The sequence below is a fragment of the Melampsora larici-populina genome, assembly GCF_000204055.1.
Source record: "Melampsora larici-populina 98AG31 unplaced genomic scaffold MELLAscaffold_8, whole genome shotgun sequence".
NCBI lineage: Eukaryota > Fungi > Basidiomycota > Pucciniomycetes > Pucciniales > Melampsoraceae > Melampsora > Melampsora laricis-populina.
This window is the reverse complement of record NW_006768772.1, coordinates 1,191,396-1,213,513: the sequence shown is the minus strand read 5'-3', so window position 1 is coordinate 1,213,513 and position 22,118 is coordinate 1,191,396. Positions and strand designations below refer to the sequence as shown.

General features: G+C 37.8%; 6 protein-coding genes across 6 annotated transcripts; 3 read left to right on the top strand and 3 right to left on the bottom strand.

Annotated features, from left to right (window-relative positions):
• Positions 1 to 4,665: 4,665 nt before the first annotated feature.
• On the bottom strand, positions 4,666 to 6,593 carry MELLADRAFT_95903 (family 28 glycoside hydrolase; the record flags this gene model as incomplete). The annotated part of the gene is made up of 14 exons (XM_007407097.1): positions 4,666 to 4,788; positions 4,865 to 5,035; positions 5,126 to 5,149; positions 5,241 to 5,268; positions 5,342 to 5,382; positions 5,478 to 5,572; positions 5,688 to 5,755; positions 5,818 to 5,839; positions 5,912 to 5,925; positions 6,011 to 6,088; positions 6,182 to 6,206; positions 6,272 to 6,299; positions 6,398 to 6,466; positions 6,531 to 6,593. 14 exons carry the CDS (start codon positions 6,591 to 6,593, stop codon positions 4,666 to 4,668), a joined length of 849 nt encoding a protein of 282 aa, XP_007407159.1.
• A 1,779-nt stretch (positions 6,594 to 8,372) lies between these two features.
• On the bottom strand, positions 8,373 to 10,064 carry MELLADRAFT_71234 (uncharacterized protein; the record flags this gene model as incomplete). Its single annotated transcript, XM_007407096.1, has 5 exons — positions 8,373 to 8,945; positions 9,039 to 9,213; positions 9,296 to 9,476; positions 9,576 to 9,838; positions 9,930 to 10,064. 5 exons carry the CDS (start codon positions 9,947 to 9,949, stop codon positions 8,709 to 8,711), a joined length of 876 nt encoding a protein of 291 aa, XP_007407158.1.
• Positions 10,065 to 10,204: 140 nt separating this feature from the next.
• MELLADRAFT_47487 (uncharacterized protein) lies at positions 10,205 to 12,877 on the top strand (the record flags this gene model as incomplete). The annotated part of the gene is made up of 10 exons (XM_007407234.1): positions 10,205 to 10,334; positions 10,423 to 10,534; positions 10,662 to 10,750; positions 10,852 to 10,928; positions 11,036 to 11,091; positions 11,175 to 11,448; positions 11,583 to 11,778; positions 11,889 to 12,055; positions 12,138 to 12,225; positions 12,304 to 12,877. The coding sequence occupies 10 exons, from the start codon at positions 10,308 to 10,310 to the stop codon at positions 12,538 to 12,540; spliced, it is 1,323 nt and encodes a 440-aa protein (XP_007407296.1).
• A 42-nt stretch (positions 12,878 to 12,919) lies between these two features.
• On the top strand, positions 12,920 to 14,777 carry MELLADRAFT_115747 (uncharacterized protein; the record flags this gene model as incomplete). The annotated part of the gene is made up of 5 exons (XM_007407235.1): positions 12,920 to 13,119; positions 13,182 to 13,577; positions 13,674 to 13,738; positions 13,837 to 14,450; positions 14,501 to 14,777. The coding sequence occupies 3 exons, from the start codon at positions 12,920 to 12,922 to the stop codon at positions 13,735 to 13,737; spliced, it is 660 nt and encodes a 219-aa protein (XP_007407297.1).
• A 1,469-nt stretch (positions 14,778 to 16,246) lies between these two features.
• On the top strand, positions 16,247 to 17,622 carry MELLADRAFT_95899 (aspartic peptidase A1; the record flags this gene model as incomplete). The annotated part of the gene is made up of 5 exons (XM_007407236.1): positions 16,247 to 16,271; positions 16,357 to 16,719; positions 16,821 to 17,201; positions 17,263 to 17,550; positions 17,591 to 17,622. The coding sequence occupies 5 exons, from the start codon at positions 16,247 to 16,249 to the stop codon at positions 17,620 to 17,622; spliced, it is 1,089 nt and encodes a 362-aa protein (XP_007407298.1).
• A 1,843-nt stretch (positions 17,623 to 19,465) lies between these two features.
• Positions 19,466 to 20,116, bottom strand: MELLADRAFT_95898 (uncharacterized protein; the record flags this gene model as incomplete). The annotated part of the gene is made up of 3 exons (XM_007407095.1): positions 19,466 to 19,599; positions 19,672 to 19,882; positions 19,961 to 20,116. The coding sequence occupies 3 exons, from the start codon at positions 20,114 to 20,116 to the stop codon at positions 19,466 to 19,468; spliced, it is 501 nt and encodes a 166-aa protein (XP_007407157.1).
• Positions 20,117 to 22,118: the final 2,002 nt, after the last annotated feature.

Below are 22,118 nucleotides of genomic sequence, written 5' to 3'. Positions count from 1 at the left end.
TTTTTTAGTATTGCATCAAATGCCTTGGGTCGACATGTAGCCAACATGAGGAGTACAGGTGCGTGTTCAGTAGCGGTCAAACGACTAAAGAGGTTTCCATATGAGGGGCGAAAAATACCGATATCCTGCACTTTTCCTGTAAGGTTCTATTAGAACCTTCACTGAAAGTCCGGAAACTTGTCCGGCTCGACTTCTCACGAGAGCACAGGAGGACTTGGAACTTTGTTATAGTTTCAAACTAGCTCCGGAAAAGTCCAAGTAAGGCTCTCAGAGGAGTCAGTAAAGTAGAAAAGGTAAAAGAAACAGAGAAATAAGAGAAAAAGCTTGAATTCTCACCTAGCTCCGGAAAAGTCCAAGTAAGGCTCTCAGAGGAGTGAGGACTTTCCGAAGCCGGGCGTTGAGGAGAAAGGTATAATGAAACTGTATAAACCCATAATGTGAAACCCATGATATCCTGCCTACACGTGTACTTCTTACATTTCCCCAGCTTGCTGTTTTACGGGCTAAACCACTCGCGACAAGCCCCCACGTATAGATCAAATGTGCTTCGTCTACCACTTTCAAGACAACACGCTTCTGAAAACACTCATTAAAGTACACTTTCAAAAAGAGAGGACTATTGAGAAATATTTCGGGACTCTGGAAGGAATGTCTGGTAAGTTGATAGAACTTTATTCAGTCAGAGTGATGAACTCACAAGGTAAACGAACTGATACTTTGCAGCTAAAAGATCTACAGCTACTTCTGGGGTCATGGTTGCTTGGGTTAAGTTGATTGCCGAGAACTGATGCTTGACTTTGTCGGACACCTGAAGCAATCTGATCTGTCAGTTTCGGTAAGATCCAATTATTACTAGTTGAGCTCACCTGATTATCTCCAAGAGCGTCTAATGGGTTCAGAATCAATACAATTGGCTTGGCCACTTTTGGAAAGAGCAAGAGGAACAGCTCAGCCACTTGAGTTTTTCCAAATCCCGTTCCGGCCAGCAGGAAAGTATTGAGGCCATTAATTAAACTGACTACAGCATCCACTTGTTTTGGTCGTGGTTCGTGACCAAAGTGAGAAATACAAAGTTCTATCACATGTTGACGCATGGATTCATCATTGGCAGTGGTAAGCCAATTTGGAAGCGTGACACGTTTGTTTGCAGTATGATCGGCGGGACGGGCCAACACGTCTACCAGGCCGGGCATCGATTTGCTTCGCGTTAACGGCATGATTCCGGGTGGGTGGTCAATCTTGAAAGGATTTGGTGGTGATGGAATGTACAGTTGAACCGTGAAAGTGATCTTTGGCAGTGAGCACGCAAGAGTGAGTTTAGCAAGAGTGATACTTGGCAGTGAGCACGCGATGTGGCCTCCAAAATGCATTTTGGGAGACCAGGCATTAAGGTTGAAAGAGTTTCTGACTAAGGTTTTGTCTCCGCAGTCGTGCTACAGTTACATTTGACAAACCACCAGCTTCTGGAGGCAAAAAAGAAGGGAGGGGATCTACTTCCTCGGTTTTTTTTTCGATATAAATGTGCGTCTCACCAAGGCGAACAAAAAGTTTCTTTGGTGTAAAAAATTTCACAAATAGGTGAAAAAGTTTTATAAGGACAGCAAATCTCTCCACCAAAAACACTTGACCCTCACAGGCCAAAACAAGCAAACTTGTCCTGAGTCCCTCGCTCAACGTCTCGCGAGGACTCGAGCGTGGGACTCTGATGAGTTTAGCAGCAACTAATCTTGATTCTTTACGCTACTCGGTCAATTGGTTGACCTAGGAAATTGATTAGGACTCAGTAGGTGAGTCTGAGAAAGCTACTGAGTCGCCAGGTTTGACTCCGGCTGAATCATGATGTGGTGTCTTATTTGATGCGCATGATGTGTGTTACAAGCAATCCTCAGCAGAGTGGCTTGAGCAAGATCTGGCTTGAGCGAGTATGCCCAAGATATATGGGCTCAGAGCACTCTGAGATGTTCCAGAGCGCTGTTATGTCTTCAGAGCGCTCTGAGGACACGCAACAGTGTTCTGCAGATGATGCCACCCAGAGCGCTCTGTAGCCACCCAGAGCGCTCTGAGGGGTTCAGAGCGCTCTGAAGACTTGAAATTTTTGAGGTAAGTTACAAAATCCTCAAACTCAGCAGAAAGGGAGTAGACAGTGCGCATTGAGTGCCTGATGCTCAAAAACTTTACAAAAAAAAGTTGTGAACATGACTTATGTTGCGAAAAAGGCTGCTCCAGAGCGTCTGAGTGCTCTGTCTGCAAAGGACCGGCTTCCAAGTCGAAGATACGGTACACTGTATGGTCGACTTGTAAGTCTCTCGGAGCAGGTGCCACAGGTGCATATCACCCCTAATCAAAAATTTTGCTTTATTATATGTAAGATGTGCAACAGTCATGATATCTCTTGATGTGATCTCTACTTCCAATCTCCTGCCTTTCCCTTTCCAAACTCTACTCGACACTTACTGACAGTGAGGAGCTGGTCTTTTGATGGAAGCACTGTGTCCGTGTGGCGGTCTCTCAATGACAAGCGCACACAGACTGCCTTTGAGGCACAAAGGCAATTCATGTGCGCTTGCCAACAAGCAAACACCACACAAACACAGTGAAGTATCCTCCAATTTGGATTCAATACCTGCAGGCTTGTTTGACTTGATCTTGGAAAGGTTAACTTGGTTATTTTTTCCCCCAAATTTTCCTAATATTTTCCCCAGTGAGAGTTAGATCATGCTCAATGATCTTGTGTTCTATTCTCAAATTATAGTCTTCAACTGGATAAATCTGTACATTGTCTGCAATTCCTTTGATCTCTGGTCAAACATGAAATACATCACTGGGTGGAGTTCTGTAAAAGTCTGTGTTTCCCTGAAGTTCTTGGGTCAACAATGGCACCTTGGGGGTCTCATTTTCAAACATCTCTTGGAAGAGATTACTTGGGCACACATGGCAAGACTCCTGTCTTTGTGGAGTTTTTATCAAATGATTAATTTGAGGAGAAATACCAGGAGAAGAGACAATATCAATTATTGATTTTGCTGATGAGACCATCTCATTTGTGTTATTTTTGAGAAAACTGCAGATGAGTGATATGAAATTGACCATCTCCCATTGGGGCTTTTTCAAGGAAGTTGTGTTGCGTCTGGAACATTTTGAATGCTTATGCAGATTTCAACATATGTTCCATGTCTCCATCACCAATCAGAGATATTTTCATCCGATTTGGATCTACGCCAGATCTAAGATGCATGCTTTGCAAACTCAGCTCTTAGGTAATCAATGACATGTTGATGCTTGGATTAGGCATCAGTGACAGCAGTGTAGATCTTGTTGATATAATATACCATTGAAAGCAGAGCTCTCAGGCCATAATTGGATTTTCCGGGACCACATTCTAGCACCCAATATTTGTAAAATTGCCATCAATTCACCTTTGGAGAGAGCAAGTCTAGAAAAACCAAGATGTCCTTCCTTTTCATTTGTTGTTTTAGAAGATCTTGAAGATAACTGAACAGTAGATGTTAAGTTCTTCCATGAATCATTGTGCATAACATCCCAAAAAGGTATCACAAATCCTTGTATCATTTTTACCTATGAAGTACCAAAGTATATCAAACATCAGCTCCATCATTGTGCATAATTAGAGATCAGGACCAAAATTCCAAGAAAGTCTGTAGATAAAAAGTTTGTATAAGAAAGAACACTGTGCACAATGACATCATCCTTGATGGTCTTAAAATATGCCTGGGTGGTCAAAGTAAAGAGGACTCGAGCAAAGTAGGTAGCAACTGAAAGAAACACTAGAAGTGTTCTTTGATTCATGTTGGAAAGTTTATGATAGTGGAAGTGAATTATTGTGGTCAGGGTTAACTGAGATTGTTATAGATGATAGAACTGAAGGAAAATTAAAATCAAAATACTTCAGGTATTTTTTGCTTCATCATGAGCTTCTATATACTTGTGAGTGCACAGTGTGATCTATCAAAACAATTGATTGGTAAGCTTTTCTGCCAACCAACATCACAAGTCTTGGTTCTCATGCCTCAGATGTTTAACAACACACCAGAAACTGATTTTCTGCAAAAAAACACAGTCAATGTAGAAAAGCTTGACAAATTTTGGCTACAAAACTTGAACAAATTGACAGGGAGTTTGTGAAAGACTGTTCTGAATTGACTTTATATGTACACATGTAGTGCTGTAAAAGCTACACTTTAATATGTATTTGATCTTTTAGTTTTGTGAGATTTTGATTTTTACTGTTTACTGAGCTTCTGCTCAAGCTTGTTGACTTGCAGATTACATTTTGGGCATTCAAAATATTATCACAACACCAGATGAAATATAATCATCACGAGGGGGCATGGTATATTGTAACTTGGAAAAAGACAGTTACACCCAAGTATCAATTCTTCCAACAGATATGAGCAATTCAATCACTACATCCTCATAAATATGTCATATTGAAGTATGATTTCAATGAATTATTGAATCTTCTGCAAGCCCTCATTAAATCAAATTGCATATCCATGATACCTGTATAGACCTACATAACCAGAAGATCAGACCTTCTAGAACCTGATATCTCTGAGGGTTCCTTTTGCCACCACCATCAATGATCTTGACTCAGTCTCTAGCCAGCTAGAGTATGAAATGTTTGAGAGCTGTTTGAAATTGTTCCTATTTTTTATTTGAGCAAGTAGGTAGGTTTGGTATATTCTTACGGCTTTTTGAATCTACTTTCCCGCATGCATTTGAAACGACTGTTGGTTTGGTAGATCCGGTAAGGTGGATATTATTGAACTAATGAGGATTGGTATTCGGACAAGAATTCAGATCTATCAAACGGCTTATATCATCAAATATGTAAGCTGCATACCTTTAGACCGATACATGGAGAACCTCTGGGACAGTTGAGGGTCACAAGTGCCCTACTACTGGTACCTGTGCCAGAGAACTCATTGAAAGTCAAACCACTCCACCTTTGAATTCCTTCCGCAGAATCTCGTCGCTTCTTCTTATGAAGGGTCGCACCCCACATGTAATCCAACTATGTAATTACAAAGGAGATAATCAATCAGTGAAAAGGTTTAGAACCACAAGTTGGTTTGATTGGATCATTTTCGTCTACGGGACATACTCTGATAGGGTAGGCCACGTTGGTCTTGAGATCAAAGTGAAAAAAATAACATTTTATTGAGGCAGCATAAGTGAATGCTTGGAATTTGCTTATGAAGGTAATGGTTTACACTGACCAACTTGAATGCTGAGTACGTTACATTCCTAATTTGAAAGCAAATAAAGGCTTCTAATAAGAGAACATCAATTGAAGATTGAAGGAATTTAATTTACGTACCTAATGATCCCGCTAGCTCCGGGATAACTCTTGATGGTCATCTTGATGATAAATTGGTATATGGGTCAGTCATGTACAAATCCCACCACATTGATTTTTCTTGAGTTTTAGTTAGGTAATCAGAAAGCATATTTACCCCATTGGCTCCGTTGCTTACTGTGACATCCCGGTAATCAATATTTTCAATTCGGTAATCTTTAGCAGTAGCACCCATGCTTCCGATTGCACATCCTAAAAGATGAAGAAAAGGTCAGAAGGATTATGTTAAATATTCTATGAATCAGTTCAGAAAGATGAAATCTGTGAAAGAGAATACGATTTGATGGAGATGTGAAGAAAAACTTACCGGTGGTACCGATACACTGTATGTTTCTGACTTTTAGTCCATTGATTGGGCTTTTGGCAGTCACGCATCTACCATTAAAGTCCCACTTGTTAGCCATTAGCATCGAATTCCATTCGAAGGGGTCACTAACTCATCGCCATTTTCCACCACGACTATTGATCATAAAGTGATGATTTCAGTCTAGGAAATCAAATATCTATATCAAAGAGAAGCCAAAACTTCACCATCGTGTACGTATCTGATCATTATATGAATTTTGAGCGTTCAGATAATTGACGTCAGTTTTTAATGCAACACAAAGTAAGATATGGAAAGAGCCTTACATATTTGAACCAGAAACATCAATCCCATCAGTTTCTCCAATGTAAGTAGCGTGAATTTCGAAATTATGAATATGAATGCTAGATAGTTTGTAGAAAGAAATTACAGTGAGATTTGGATAAAAAAAAAAGATGAAAAACCTAATTATCAAGTTAAAGAAAAAATGAATTGACTTTGTTCCAAGATCAAATACCAAATCTAGAAACAATAAAACAAGATTAATTATTGAATTTGTATAATTTAGATTTATGAACAAAACTTACGGAATTTTGGTGAGTCGTATAAATTGACCTATGTACAAAGAAACATGCAGAAAATTTCAAGAAAAAAGATTTTCTATAAGTGATTGTTTGATGAATTTATTGCAAGGGAAAAAAATTGGTACATACACCTGAATAATCAACCGTATCACAATTTTGAAATCGTACAAGTCTTGGTCGATTTGGATGAAGGCTAAGCTGATTTTATTTCCCAAAAAATAAAAAAACTCAGTATAATCAAAATGATAAACTCAATAGATACCTTTTCGTACGTTTCTTCTTGGTCTATATCTATCTCCATTACCATAAATCCTACCATTACCATTAAAAATAATCTTCAAAATGGATTTTTTAATGAGTATTTGATCCATCTACTGTTTATGAGAGTTACAAGAAGTGAACTTACATTTTTGCAGTGAGAGAATAACATCATGTTTCCCTCTAACTGGTTTACAAACAACAGACTACGTCAGGATAATTCTTTGAAATTCTAGTGTTGACTTCTGTTTTACCTTTGGATCATAAGGCATATAAAGATGACCACGAATGGTGAGAGTGAGAAATCGAGACTTGTTAAAAACAACCTTACTTGACCATCTATAGTTTCCTATTGATATGATATGATATATATGTGAGATGAGAAATCCAAAAAAACAGAAGCAGACTAAAATCAATTCAGTCAACTTGACTTTCTCATTACCTGCAGGAACAAGTATCACAGTATCAGAAGCCCTTGTGGTGATTGATTTTTGAGCACATTCGAATGCTTTCATCAAAGCCGGACCAATATCGGTTCGGTTGTTCGCCTTTTTTTCCCGTCACCAAACATTCATTATTGTTAGGATTTGTTTGATTGAATCAGTCCAGGAAATCAGACTGACCACAGCTCCAAAATCCAAAACATTACACGTCTTCACTGCTGAAACATCATGAAAGATGAACAACACAAGAATAAAGAGATATAAAAACTGAGATTCCATGTGGTTCAATCGATTTAGGTTCAGTCTTAAACCAAATATGATAGTAAGCAGTGGAGGAAAAATTATTGAAGATCAATAATAAAAGGATAGGCCTGAGGGACATTCCTTTAGATCCGAAAGAACTTCCGGAAGTGGCCTTCTTGAAGGAACATTTGTAAGAGCAGAAGATGTCTCCTCGGGTAACTTGAAAGGAAGTAATGCAAAGTAAATTAGGCTCGAAATGATTCTGACTCAGACAAGCTTGCCAAGACAGTTCACGCAGCATTTACAGCTCTAAAAGAACAGAGGTAACCTAAGTCAATTAAATTCTTGTGGACGACTTCAAGTAGTCAAGTTAAAGAGGTGAGCTACGTACAATTATACACCTCAAGCAAGCTTTAACTTCAAGATTGGGACCGAGATTTCCTTTGAAGAGGATGAAAGGGGTACCTCATCTCGCTTAAAGGGCTTCAAGAGGCCAAGGATGAGCCGCTATACCAGTCTTACTCTGGAAGTTAGTACACGTGCCAGAACAGATTCGCGAATCTCACCCAAAAAGATGTTGAGCTCACCATACATACATAAGCACATCTCTGCAGAATCGACTCCTAGAAATATGTGTCTGACAGCAATAATCGTCAGTTCACTTGCATTTACATAGCTTGTTTACCTCTTCAGATTCCCACAACATATCCGAGGGTAAAGAGGGGTAAAGAACCAGCACTATTTGAAAACTCCCGAAGGGCACATTCAAACAACGTCGCTCATATGAGGAATCAAGCCGCTTTAGCATAATGATACAAAGTGAAAGTGGTTGATGCTCACATCATCTTACAAAAAGTACAATGCCTCAAGTCTTCAACTTAAACTTTGAAAACCAACTTGAATGAGTTTAGAAATTTCTCAAGGTTTCCCATTTCCTCATCGATAGAGTTGCCGTGACTTGGTCTTCTCTGATCAAGGGGATAAGTAAGCATGCTTTTTTGGAACAGTACAAAAGGATGTGCCCATTGGAATCGATGTAATGAATGGTTTTTGAATGCGGGATCGGCGGAAGATTTCAGTTTAGATTGCTTGTGAGTGTGACATGCTGCAACGTACCTATCTTATAAAGTAAAGAATGTTGAAGCTTTGATGATCATATTCAACTGGAAACTTTCATCATTTTCCAAAGTTACATTCAAGGCCCACAAGAGTTTCATAGGTTTCCAATCTTTAACCAATACTTTGACCAACATACAAATCATCACTATCAATTCACAGGTATCAAAATCATATCACATTTTCATAAAACATTCATCAATTCGTACTTCATAGAGGAAAAGAAAAAGATTTGATTCGAAGAGAAAAAAAAACAGTAAATCTACAATTACATAGATCGATGAATTGAAAGAGATTTGAAGTACGACTGATTTGGTTATGATACCCTAAACGTCCCAAACCAAAAAACCAAAACCAAAAAAACGTTGAATATTTTTTCATCAAAGTAATCCAGGTTCTTCTTGAATTGATCTTTTAATTTTAAGTAAGATAGTAGTTTTCCAAGCATCTAATTTCAACATTGAATCAAATTCAGCAACATGATTCGTATAAGATTCTTGATCCCCTGATTCGATTGAATCCATAATCGAACATAAAAATTTATATTCTCTTTGTTGAGTAAAGTTCGGATCTAATTCTCCATAATTCTCTAATGCACGTTTCGAACTAACAATATCCTATAAATCCAAAAAAGAAAAAAAAGGAAAACATCAGAATCGTTCAGTTTCTTTTTCAAAATAAAGAAATGGTTTAAAAATTTCAGTACTGACTCCTGTACAAAGATGACAAAGAGCTGCTTTGAAAAGGTATTCTTTTACACTATATCTTGTTAATGGACTTGATAAAGAATTACGAGCCACTAATTCAAAGTTTTCAATAGCAATTGAATATTGTTCTAATTGAGCTGCAATATCAGCCGCATCTTTAAAACAACCATTAGCAGTCCTAATCCCCCCACCAAGAAAAAAAAACACAAAAGAGATCAATCTTCAATAGAAAGAAAAGGAATGGGATGGGAATGACATACGCATGAGCATCTTCTTGTGAATACCATTCACCTGCTTGTAAGAATGCATCTAAAGCTCCTTGTAAATCACCTGAATCTTGTTGAAAGATTCTTGCAATATCTTTTTGACGATCAGCAGCTTGTCTGAATCTACCTTTTTCAATTAAGATTTCCACTGTATGTCTTAAACAACCAATACTAACTAAAACCCCCCAAAAGAAAAACAAAGATCAAAGAAAAAAAGAAGTATTAGATTGAATAAATAGATCAAAGTGAGCGATAAGAAAGAATTGAAACTTACGTTCAGGGTTCGATTTGTTATAAGATTTAGAAGCTGACCAAAACTCATTTGAAGCATCATCCTTTTCACCTAATTTTAAACTACATTCAGCCGATTTACAAAACGCATCACCTGATTCTTTCCATTTTTTTTCTAATTTGAATTGGTTTGCAGCTGATTGATATAATTCTCTGGCTTCTTCTAACTTTGAGGTTGATGTACCTCCGAAACCGAAAAAAGATGAAGTTGAAGAAGTTAATTTTCGATCGGCTTTGGCTAGTGTACTTTTTTTGGTTTTGGAAAAGAAAGAGATGGAATGTGTGATGTCAGTGGGGTTGGTGCTCAGGAGTGAAAGATTGGGGGGTGGACACTGACTCGTTTGCTGCTGATGGCATGATGATGGATGGATGGTTTGTTGATAGTTTAAGTTGAGAATGAGAATGAGTAGGATTGGTTTGTTGAGTGTTACTGTTTGGTTTGTTGACCGTTGGTTCGAAGTCCCTAGAGACCAAACCGAATCGAAACGGAGTTTGACAGAAGGTGAAGATGTCATGGATATGCTTATAGATAGCTGAATATGCTTATATAAAGTATCAGTCCTTGTTCTCTTTGATGAAGCTGTTCAACTGACTAATAAGACCTTCCTCACTTTAATTTAAACCAATTCATCAAAACACAAAACCAAGCACTGAACCCACCAAACTCAGAACCACATCTTGGTCAACTTTCAAGCAAACACCACATCGATCGATCATGTCAACTAACAGTAATTTCCTTGATGTTAGTCAATCTTTTAAACACCAAAACTTAAAACATTTCAAAGAAGAAGAAACTGATGAGTTTTTTTCGATAATTTATTGGGTTTTAGAAAGCATGTGAAATTGTTAGAACTGCAATAGATGAAGATCTTAAACAGAATTGGGAAGAAAGTTTAAAATTATATAAAAACGCATTAGATTATTTTCATATGGCATATAAATGTAACGTGGATTTTTAAATAAAAAGTTTTTATGATATCCAAAGAAAAATAAAAAATTCATTCTGATCGAAATATTGAACTTCTTTTTTTGGTTTTTTTTTGATGGATTGATTTTGAAAAAACTTTAGATGAAAAGAATCCGAAATTAAAAGATTTAATTAAGACTAAGATGGAAGAATATTTAGAAAGAGCCGAAAAATTAAAAACTCATATTCAAGTAAGAATTCTTTAACCTCTCTCTGACATCAAACCCTCAAAAAAAGAATCTGATTTACTGTTTTTTCGTTTTTTCGTTTTGATCTTTTGATTTTTTTATAGAGTTCTGAGAATCATAAACAAGGTAAACAAGCAGTTGGTGCAAATGGAAAACAATCAGGTAATGATGATCAACCAACGTACGAAACCTTTTTTCAAATCACTCAAACGAAACAAAAAACTCAACCAACGCGTCTTATGAAATGAAGTTCGTTGATTGAATAATTTGATTTTGATTCTTCTTTAGTCAGAATGGTGAAGGAGATGATGCAGAAACCAAAAAACTAAGAGGAGCTCTAAACGGTAAGACATTTTTTTTGTTGGTTCAATTCCCAACCCAAACCCAAACCTGTCATTCAAACCAAACTTTCTTTAAACCAACCCAGGTGCGATCCTAGCCGAAACTCCTAATGTGAAATGGGAAGATGTAGCAGGCCTAGAAGGAGCCAAAGAATCATTGAAAGAAGCAGTGATCCTACCTATCAAATTTCCACATCTCTTCACCGGTAAACGTACACCTTGGAGAGGTATACTTTTGTATGGACCACCGGGAACAGGGAAATCGTATTTGGCTAAAGCTGTGGCGACTGAAGCTAAGAGTACTTTCTTTTCGGTTAGTAGTTCTGATTTGGTGAGTAAATGGATGGGAGAAAGTGAGCGGTGCGCATTGTTTTTTTCTTTTATAAACCCAATCTTTCTCTTTTTTCATCTTTTTATCAATCATCAAAAAGGGTTGCTTCTTTTGAGAGAGACTGAGAAAGGTTTGATTTTCTTTTTTTTTGGGGGTATTTTAGATTGGTTAAACAACTCTTTACAATGGCAAGAGAAAACAAACCAGCGATTATCTTTATTGATGAAGTCGATTCACTTTGTGGTGTAAGAGGTGAAGGTGAATCAGAAGCAGCACGTCGAATCAAAACTGAGTTTTTGGTTCAAATGAATGGAGTTGGAAATGATTCTGAAGGAGTCTTGGTCTTGGGTGCCACTAATGTATGTTTTCTTGATGTTTTTTTCTCTCTCTTTCGAGTTTGGGTTCTCATTTGTGTGAGTTTTTTTTCGGGTTGACCGATTGATTCGGTTTCTCTTTTTGGAATTATTAGATTCCTTGGGCACTTGATATTGCGATTCAAAGAAGATTTGAAAAACGGATTTTTATTCCTTTACCTGATTTAGATGCAAGAAAACGAATGTTTGAATTGAATGTAGGAAACACTCCTTGTACTTTAACTCAACTTGATTATCGTCAACTTGCTAATCAATCACAAGGGTTAGTTTTCTTGTTTTTTTTGAGTCTTTTGGAGGGGTTGGGAATAGATTGGATGATTGATGAGCTTTTGGTTGGTTTTTAGGTATTCGGGTTCGGATATTGCTGTGGTGGTTAGAGATGCTTTGATGCAACCTGTTCGTAAAGTCTTAAGTGCAACTCATTTCAAATGGGTAAGTCATCCCAAACACTATCAAACCCCTCCGTTCACCTTTCTTAGTGATTCATTTTTTTGGTTGATTGTTATCCAGGTGATTACAAAAGATTCAGAAGGAAAACAAATCAAGAAACTGACACCATGTTCACCAGGAGATGTAGGAGCAGAAGAAAAGACTTGGTCAGATTTAGAAGCTGATGAATTATTAGAACCTGCATTGAACTTGAATGATTTTATTAGAGCTATTCGAAATACGCCTCCTACTGTTAGAGAAGAAGATGTGAAGAGACATTATGAGTTTACTAATGAATCAGGTGCTGATGGTGCTTGAGTGGGAGATTTTTTTGGTTGTGTGTGTGTGTGTTAGAGATGGAAGAGATAGGTTTTGGGATGTAATGTGTGGTTTGTTTTGAATGAAAAGATTGTATGATCATTGAAGATTTTTGATTTTTCTTTGTCTTTGAGTTTCTTTTTTTGTGATAAGAAATTGAAATTAGTTGAAGGTTTTGAAAGGTACATAATAAGTTTTTTTGAAGATAACCATGTATGTTTAGAAGATATTTGATCAGAATGTAGATAGATATAGTTTGGATTAGTGTTTTGATTTTATATTTTTCATTTTATGACTGGAATTTGTTTTTCATAAGAATTCAACTTGAGTCAAACATACTAATTCGCTATAATCTCAATTTCAATTTCAAAGAAACACGATGAGATCAGATGAGAAAGCTTTATCATTAAGATTCACTTTAATGAAAACTTATTCATTTAGATTAGATTCACCTTTAGTTCCAGTACTTTATGTTAGATTTCCATTTAATTCGACTTCCACTGTAAATGCAACTTCATCTTCTCCTAATCTAAACACTACTTATATTGATATTATTCGAATCTTGGATCCTGAACATCGGTTGGTTGCATTCAAACTGATTCCATAAAACTTCATCCAAATTAACCTTTTCTTTTTTTTAGTGAACCGTTCATTTCGATTGGTAGATTACTTTTGTTAATCGAACCAACTCCAATCTCACCTATCACAGCTATAGAAATTTTAAAAGAATTAAATCAAAACTTAATCAATTCATCATCATCATCATCATCATCAAACTTGTATAATCCAAGCACCTTTAAACCGGTTTATAGTTTACTTTTAAATGGTTTAGCACCTTTTCCAGATCTTTGGGTGAATTTAAAATTAGCAAGACAGTTTTCAATTCGATTTGGACTTTTGAAAACCGATGATGAGGATGGAGGAAATGAGAATGGAATGTTGGCTAGGTTATTGGATTGGAATTCGAAGTCGATTTGGTCTTTGGTGACGATTTCTTCGGTTAAAGAACCTATTCAAACTGGTGAACTTGTTTCAAAGTTTGTGGTTTTTTTAATTCTGGAAGTTCTTTTTGATTTTTTTTTCTGATTTACTTTTTTTTGTTTTTTGGGTTTGGGGGGTTTTGGGTAGGATAGTTGGAGAATACCTGAAGATGTTTTACCTTTATGTGATTATTCTTTAGCTAGTCTTCAAGAGTAAAGTTCATTTTGTCTTTTTATAAACTTCAATTTCTTCATATATTCCAAGATTTCTTCAAATACTAAAGGCTATTCTTTTTCTTGGGGGGGGATTTAATAGAACAAGTTTTGATCGAATCGAAATAAGACCTAAAACGATAGGAGAAGATGAATTATTTAGGATACCCATTCAAATACCAAAGCAAGATAAACTAAAGATACCGAATTTTAAAAGTTTTCCAGATACATTATTGTCTGAAATATGTTTAATTTCATCTGATTTATTGATCCAAGAAACCTCATCTGATCAGATTCATGAAGAAGATGAAGAAAAGTTTATGTTTAGAGTTTTAAGGGCTTTAGAATCATTAGGTTCATTAGTTTTGAATAATTATTTGGATTTAGATTCTTGTGATCAAGTTTGTTTGAAAGATCAAGTTGATTCTTTAGGAATCTTATTAATTTCAGTTTGGAAAAATAAAGTTCTTGGGTATCAGAATGATCAATTGATGAAGACTTCTTTAATTAAATCAGATTCAGATTCGAATTCGAATGGTTCAGAAAATTCTAGTTTAAGAACTGATCCAAGTCTTTCAGATCTAAATCAAGTTTCTGAAAACATTAATTTACCGAACATGAAGAAGATTGAAAATAAATTAGAATTGATTGAAATTAAATTAGAAGAAGTTTTATTATTTCAAAAAAATCTTCATGATCTTAAACCAATTGTTAAAAGTAAGATTTCATTATCAACTTTTGGTTTAGATTTCTTGTTGATCAATCAGTCTATATGGATTTGGATTGGTTTAATTGGTTTAGCTTATGTTTTGGGTAGGATACATGTTAATGAATAAATTGTAGGAACAAATTCAAAAAGTGTGTACTAGCTGGCTTGGTAAGTTTGTCTTCAAGTTTTGATTAGGTATAGTTTTTTTAGGACAAATAGACTCAAATCAAATTCAGTGTATTGTTTTCATAGGTTTATTGTTTGTACTCTAATCATATTTTAAAGTAGTTGTGAAGAATAATGTAGTGAATGATTTATTGTTTGAAATCTTTTAGAAAAATCCTTTTTTTATGATTGATCTGAACCTGGATGGTTTTTTTGGACCCAAAAATGTCGAGTCAAGGAAATTTGTCGAGGTTTATGTGTGAAGTATTTAAGAGCGTGTTGGTTTACAAGCGCTTCCTGAAGAAAAATCACATTTTAAAAAGAATAGGAATCACAGAATGTGAAATGCGTTACTTAATGACTACTTCCGGAATCCCACCAAAGGCAGGATGTGGTATATTACAAAAAATCGATTTTGAGCACTTTGATGGTATAGCATAGAGATATGTATCTTTTGTGTCAAGCCGTTAGCCAGGCATTGAGCAATTCATCGCCAGTCATATTTCTCACTTCTGTTTGTCCCAAGACTCAATGATGAGACACAATCAAACTGATAGAAATCACAAGCTGTGGTGCATCTCAAAGATCTACTCAGCTTGTCCAAGGAATGCAGACGCGTCAATATATACTGGTAAGATTTTTATACCTATAAACCCACAGTTGACTTCCTTTGACCCTTATATATTATGCAGTTTCACTTGCATGTGATTCTGAAGACGTATATTCACTATTTAATGATGCCAAAAGGTTTTGAGAGTTTTTGGTTGTTTACGCGAAGGGCGGGCCACATGCGCCTCGCGCGCTAGCCTGATGGTTCAATGCTTCGTGGCACTCAGGCATGGCCGTTTCAAAACACAGCGCGCCTGCAATACGAGGGATAACCATAAGGAGATCTTGATAGATATACATATTGTTTTGCGTCATAATGTGATTATTCCTTTTGTTAGAGTACCTGTTGATCTACAGATGAGAGTTTGCCCTCTTAATTTTTTGTTAAAATAAACTGATTTATTGGAGAATCTTCTTGTGAAAGCTCTTTAGAGAATCATCAAATTGATTATCGCTTAGAATTGGTCTCTTCTTTCGGTTCTGAGTAATGAAGCGTTATATTTATAATTTATAAATCTTTTTTCAATCTTCGGTTTTCGGGTGGATTTTATTTGAAGTAAGATGATAAGCAATTCCGAATTAGAATAATTGAATCCTTTATTTGATCACTATGTTAGAACTAAATGAGGAGTATAATCATATAAAAATTTTAACAACCTTCTTGGCTTGGAGAGACCTTGAACACCAACCTGCATTTTATTTCCAAAATCATCATACGCAAAATTGAAGGTTCAAAAAAATTGAAGCAGTTGATTTGATTGAGTTTTTTTTTCGTATAATGAGAGTACTCAGGATGAGATTTACTCGGATTCATAATTTAATTTTATATGGTTTCTTAATTTTTTACATTTCATTTATTATTACTTCAAATGAGCTTTATCGAGTGCCTTTATACTCTCGTCGAATTCAGTCGAGTGATCAAGACCAAGGAAGTTCGCTTCTTACCATGCAGCGTATCAGAAGATCGAGGAAACGATGCCATACGGTTAGGGTTGGATCTTTGAATGGCTGTCGTCCAAACCCGAAATTAATGAAGACTCGTAGAGATCATATAGGTGAGCAAAATTGGTTTTCAGTTGAAGAAACCCTCAACGTTTTTATATCATTGGAGTTTTACTGAGAATTTAAATCTGGAAATAGAACTTGAGAATGTTGAGGATGTAGAATATTATGGTGTGATTGAAATTGGAACTCCAAGTCAAAAATTCAAAGTCCTTCTAGACACTGGTTCATGTACTTTTTGGTTAACTGGTTCATCCAGTTCATCTTCCGATCAAAATTCTTCACTGAGTCTTAACACCATTGGACCCTCATTTGATCCTTCGATATCTTCATCTTTTAAAATCGGTCCTAAACTATTTTCAGAAGCATATGGAGACAACTCTATGGCTACTGGAGTTGAGGCAACTGAATCAGTTTCATTTGGATCTTATTATGCTCAAAATCAAAAATTCGGACTTGTGAATGTGACTACTTCAGGGATTTTTATGGGTGATGCATCAGGTTTAGTTCAACTTTTTCGATCATATTCCTCCTACATAGCTTGATGAAGGATTCGATGAGATTGACTGTTCCATCATGAATCGACATTTGTTATAATATAGGTATAATGGGAATGTCATTTGGAGATCAAAAAAATTCAACACCATTTTGGATCTCTGCAGGGATCAAAACCTTTTCATTCGGTTTAACTAGATTTAATCACTCTTCATCTAAAATCAATCAACCTGGTGGAATTCTAACATTAGGAGGTTTAAATACTTCATTATTTACTGGAGAAGTAAATTACGTAAAAGTTACCAAGAAAGATTATTGGCAAGTCTCACTTGATCACGTGACTGTCAATGGTATCAAGATTGAAGACTCGATCAATAATCAAGCTTTTTTGGATACCGGAGAGAGCATTCTTCTTGCACCGAGTGATGTTGCAAAGGCAGTATATTCATCTATTCCTGGAGTGGAATCAATCAATGATGGTGGTGAAGGTAATGTTTCATTAGTCTTGTCTATTCTAAAAGTGAAGGTATCAGGTATCTGTCTAATAAGAGTTACTTCATCTAGAAACTTTTTACCTTCCATGTTCTACAAAGGTAAAATTTGAAATGAACTTTGGAGGACAAACTTATGAAATTCAACGAGATGACTTTGTGTTACAGTCTAGTAAAGGTGATATTGATGACAACTTATGTCTGGGAGCAGTATCAGGAACAAGTTTATTCGATTCTTGGGTAGTAGGTGATATTTTCTTGAGAAATGTTTATACTGTTTTCGATTCTAGTGCGCCTGCGAGAGTTGGGTTTGCAAGACCGGTTAAGAATTATCAATCTCTACTTGGTGGGCATCCTTTGAATTGAATGATCTGCTAGATACATAGAGTCTCTTGGTTTGAAAGTTTGTAAAGTTTAGGATTCTGTACTTGTGCCTATCTCTTTTGTAAAGGTATTATAATAGGGGGATGGGGAATTTTACACTGAGTGATTTACACCGAATCTCGATGTGTAAAAGAGGTTCAGTGTAAAATTCAAAGGAGGCGGGGGGGTTCTTTGAATTTTACACTTGGTTCAATTTTTTTTATTCAGTTAGGGTGTTCAAACCTGTGCAAGAAATGTGCAAGACCGACGTGCAAGATCCGTGCAAGATCCGTGCAAGATTTTTTGCACTAATCTTGCACAGTAATTTTTTTGACAACCCGAGTTATTGTGTTCCAAACCGTGCAAAAACCGTGCGAGACCGACTCTTGCAAGTTTTGTGCAAGATCCGTGCAAGTTCTATTCATATCTTGCACAGAACTTGCACAAAACTTGCATGAATTGATTTTGAGGTTTGAACACCCTAAGTGTTAAAAAGTGAAGTGTAAAAAGCGAGGTGCAAAACTCATGCACCCCGTCGAGATATATATTTTTACACCGGACCTTTTACACATGTGAGTGGGGTGTAAAAATATACGGTGCAAAATACGATGGACGAGAGAGGAGGGTGGAGGACAAACCTCAAACCCCGAAACACAAACCTGTATTACCCTGTACAGATACTCGATTTTCGAGTAACTCTCATCAGGCCTCACCAGAACATCATAGAAAGCATCTAGACGATGCCAAAGACGATTCCAGACGGCTCCTGATTGAGAATGCTATTGAGTCATTGGATCAAGACTCAAATTAAGTCTCTAGATGACCAAAAACAATCAAAAATTATGCATTGTTCCACAAGCTTTTGAAATTCGATTTGCTGCTTCAAATCCAAATAGTCTTTTGGATTCGATTTCTACTTTTAGGTCTTTTTCTGATCATTGTTTAGACATCGATGTTGAATTGAAAATTCTCGCATTGGATTGAAACTTTGGAATTTTTACTATCTTCAAGGTGAGTCTGATTGCCTTCTCTACCATGTCTTCCTAAGGCTGATCTTTTGGATTATGACAGACTGTAACAATCATGTGATCCAAATTCCAATCTAAGCAGTCTTTGTAAAGTTGGAAAATTGAATATCTTAATCATCTTCTTGTGGAGAACAATGTGAAGCAAAAAGACATATTGTGTGTTGCATGCCTACTCTCATTTACAGATCTCGTACGAAAATGATGTATTCCATTGAATGTAGCTTCCATTTTGATTATACTGATTGATGTTGAGAAGGTGAGACAAATATTGATTGATATTTGTCTGTGATGAAAAGTGAAAGATGATGATTTTTCAAAGCTAATCTTTTTGTTTGATAAAAAGTCAAAAGCATCCATAGTTATTACTTATCACCTCGATGTTGAATTGTTTTTGGTCATCTGGAGACTTACTTTTTGTTTTGATCCAATGACTCAATAGCATTCTCAATCAGGAGCCGTCTGGAATCGTCTTTGGCATTGTCTAGATGCTTTCTATGATGTTCTGGTGAGGCCTGATGAGAGTTACTCGAAAATCGAGTATCTGTACAGGGTAATACAGGTTTGTGTTTCGGGGTTTGAGGTTTGTCCTCCACCCTCCTCTCTTGTCCATTGTAGCAAAAATCACCCATCCAACCCCAAATTGCAATTTTGCACCTACGAACTTTGCACCGAACCATGGTGTGTAAGCTAATTCCGTGTAAAAATGCCAGTTGCCCCGGTATAAGTAGAATTTTACACCGGGAATGGCACACCACATTGCAAGAAAGAAAAACAACTCAATTGCATTTCGAGCAGCAAGTCAACAAGCTTGTATAACATTCCAAACAAAACATCAAGCTACTTCGCTTTGAGGCTACAACATATCAAACATCATCTTTTTTTTTTTGCCAAATCTCGCCTTTCCGCTGCAGCCTTCCGCTTCTCTGCAGCTGCAGCCTTGCGCTTCTGAGCCGCAGTGGGGCCGCTCTCTGCTTTCACAGTAACCGACCTTTTTGTCGTTGGTTCTACAATGGAGAGAATAGATGACCAATCAGTAAACGGCACACACCATAAATCAAAAAGGCAGTTGTACTTACCAACTGGAATTAAAGGATCAAGCGCCTGCTTCTGCACCAACAGCTTAATCTTCAAATTACCGGGCCTCACGACAGGGTCCACAGCAGAAGATTGAGCCGGAACCATTATGTCAGGATCCGGTTTGATACCCACGTTGAGATTATCCAAAGCTCGAGGTTGAGGCACTAGAGTTTGATGATCAAGTTCTAGATCATCAAGTTGGTCATGACTCTCCACCGATGGAGAGTCAGGTATTTGTTGAACATGTCAGTCGAGTGCATCCAAAACTGAAGGAGAGTCCGGCGGTACTTCTTGAACATTGATGTTGAGTTCATCCAAATCGGAAGATTGAGCAGGTGAATGTTTATCTTTGATGTCGTCAGTGGTGGCAGCCGTGCAATCATCTATATTGTTGGCTTTGAGGGAGGGAAGACCTCCTCCAAAAGGCGCGGTAGCAGTTGGCATGGAGAAAGGGATGCTGTGGTGGCGCGTAGGAAAGTTTTTCATCATGGAGATAATCGCTGCTTCAATCTTTTTCTTCTCTTCCTCAAAGGGCACCCTTGAGTAACAGACCCAAGAGGTGTTATCTGAGCACCCAGCGATGCTGTCGACGTCGCGAGATATAAGCTGAGCAAACCCTGCGTTCTTGCGCTCGTCATAGTGCCAAACGCCAAGGATCCCTTCAACGGATCGCACAACCTGGCACCAATAGTGATGACTTCCCCAAAAACCTCGGGTAACCATCTGATAATGGGCATTGCCCAGTATCAGGCGAGCTGGCCAGTCAGTATGCCCCATGTAGCTTTCGCGGTCTGTTCTGTGTAACGAGGTAACATTATCCAAAAGGAAATAAAGGTGCAAAGGAGGTGAGCTTCCATCGATTCTCAAGCGCTGATCAAGCATACTGAGGTCTTCTGCGTCGATGGATGGTGCAGGTGCGGACTTTGGAGCCCCCGGATGGCATTTTCGGCATATAAGACCTGGTTGAGACAAGATACCGTCGTTGAGCATTTCACGCAACAGAATTCCCAAATCTGCGTATGACAGCACGGCGTCCCTGAACATCGAAGGAAACAATCGGATCACACCAGTTGGTCTAGTCGTGGTCATCGAATGCTTGTCGTTTTGAGTGCATACCAAGGTCTTGGCGACGTTGACAGCAAAGAGAGGCAAGAACGAAGGGATCGCGAGTAAAATGTCCATGAATCCATCAGCAGAACACATAGCATCAGACTTGTAGGAGGCCTCGTTGATATTCTGAATGGCCTTATGGATAATGTTTTCACCTCGGGTGCAGACTGCCAGAATGTTCTTGCCTTGTCGTAATTCGACATCGCATCGGCTGGTAAAGTGGCGCATTATCGCAGTGATCAAGTTAGATCCATTGACGTGAGAATGTTGACTCCAAAGAGGGCCGAAAAGAGCAAAGAGAGATTCCAAGGTCGCCGAAAGCCAGCAGCAGTTGTAAGTGCCAGGTGTCCTTCCGTAAATATAGGACTGGTAGGTGGTGAGAGGGCTGCGGTTGATATTTTGCAAACCTTGAGGTCGGCCTGGACCTTTTTGACTTTTAGGCTTTTTGATTTTACCTTCTGAATCGTCCAGGAGTTCTTTCGTAGTGTCGGGTGGCCGCCCATCGTTGGCAACATATCGACGTTTGGTTGGTTTCGCCATTCCTAACGACGTCACCACATCCTCCCAGTTCTTCATGCTCGAACCATAAGTTACACTCACTCCCTTCAGGCGAGCTTGATAGTCACGCTCTAAACTCAAGACCAAAGCAAATAGTTGTATCATGCCACCAATGATACCGCACTTTCCCTTGCTGAAAGAAACCAATGTCAGAATTGAATGAATGAAAATTAAGCCAAAAATCCTCACGTACCAAAGCATGTAATAGACGCGGTGCAGTGATTCTTGCGCGTTCGTGGTTGACGGTAATTCTGGGCGTCTGCATGGACGGTCTCTGCCTCCGTCGTCGTCGTTGTCATCACTGCCAAGTAACGGAGGATCGTCTTTGGGTATTCTCTTCCGAGCTGGGAAGAGCATTGCTTGGATGTCGGCGGCATACCACCAATCTATCCACCTTTTGGCCAAAGGGAATACTTGACGTAGTTCTTTGAACCTGGTTTCGAGGTCAGGGCGTCCTGGTTCATCCGGTAGACGCAGCTCTCTGCAGTACTTTTCCCAAGTACCCTGAAAGAGAAGTGACATATCAGTTTATGAGAGATACCCGTGAGAATTAATATGGATTACTTACCACCATATTAACTTTGACCACTTTGTTGTGTTTAGCCATGCGAGTGACGGACTGACGAAAATGTTGAACACAACCATGTAATTTGGATAGAGCAATGTTTCGATCATGGACGTTGAAGACCTCCATATATGCTTCGATGAATCCTGATTTCTGTGCTTGAGAAAAGTCGACTACCTGTTCAACAAGCCTTCTCTTTTCCCTGTCAGACAA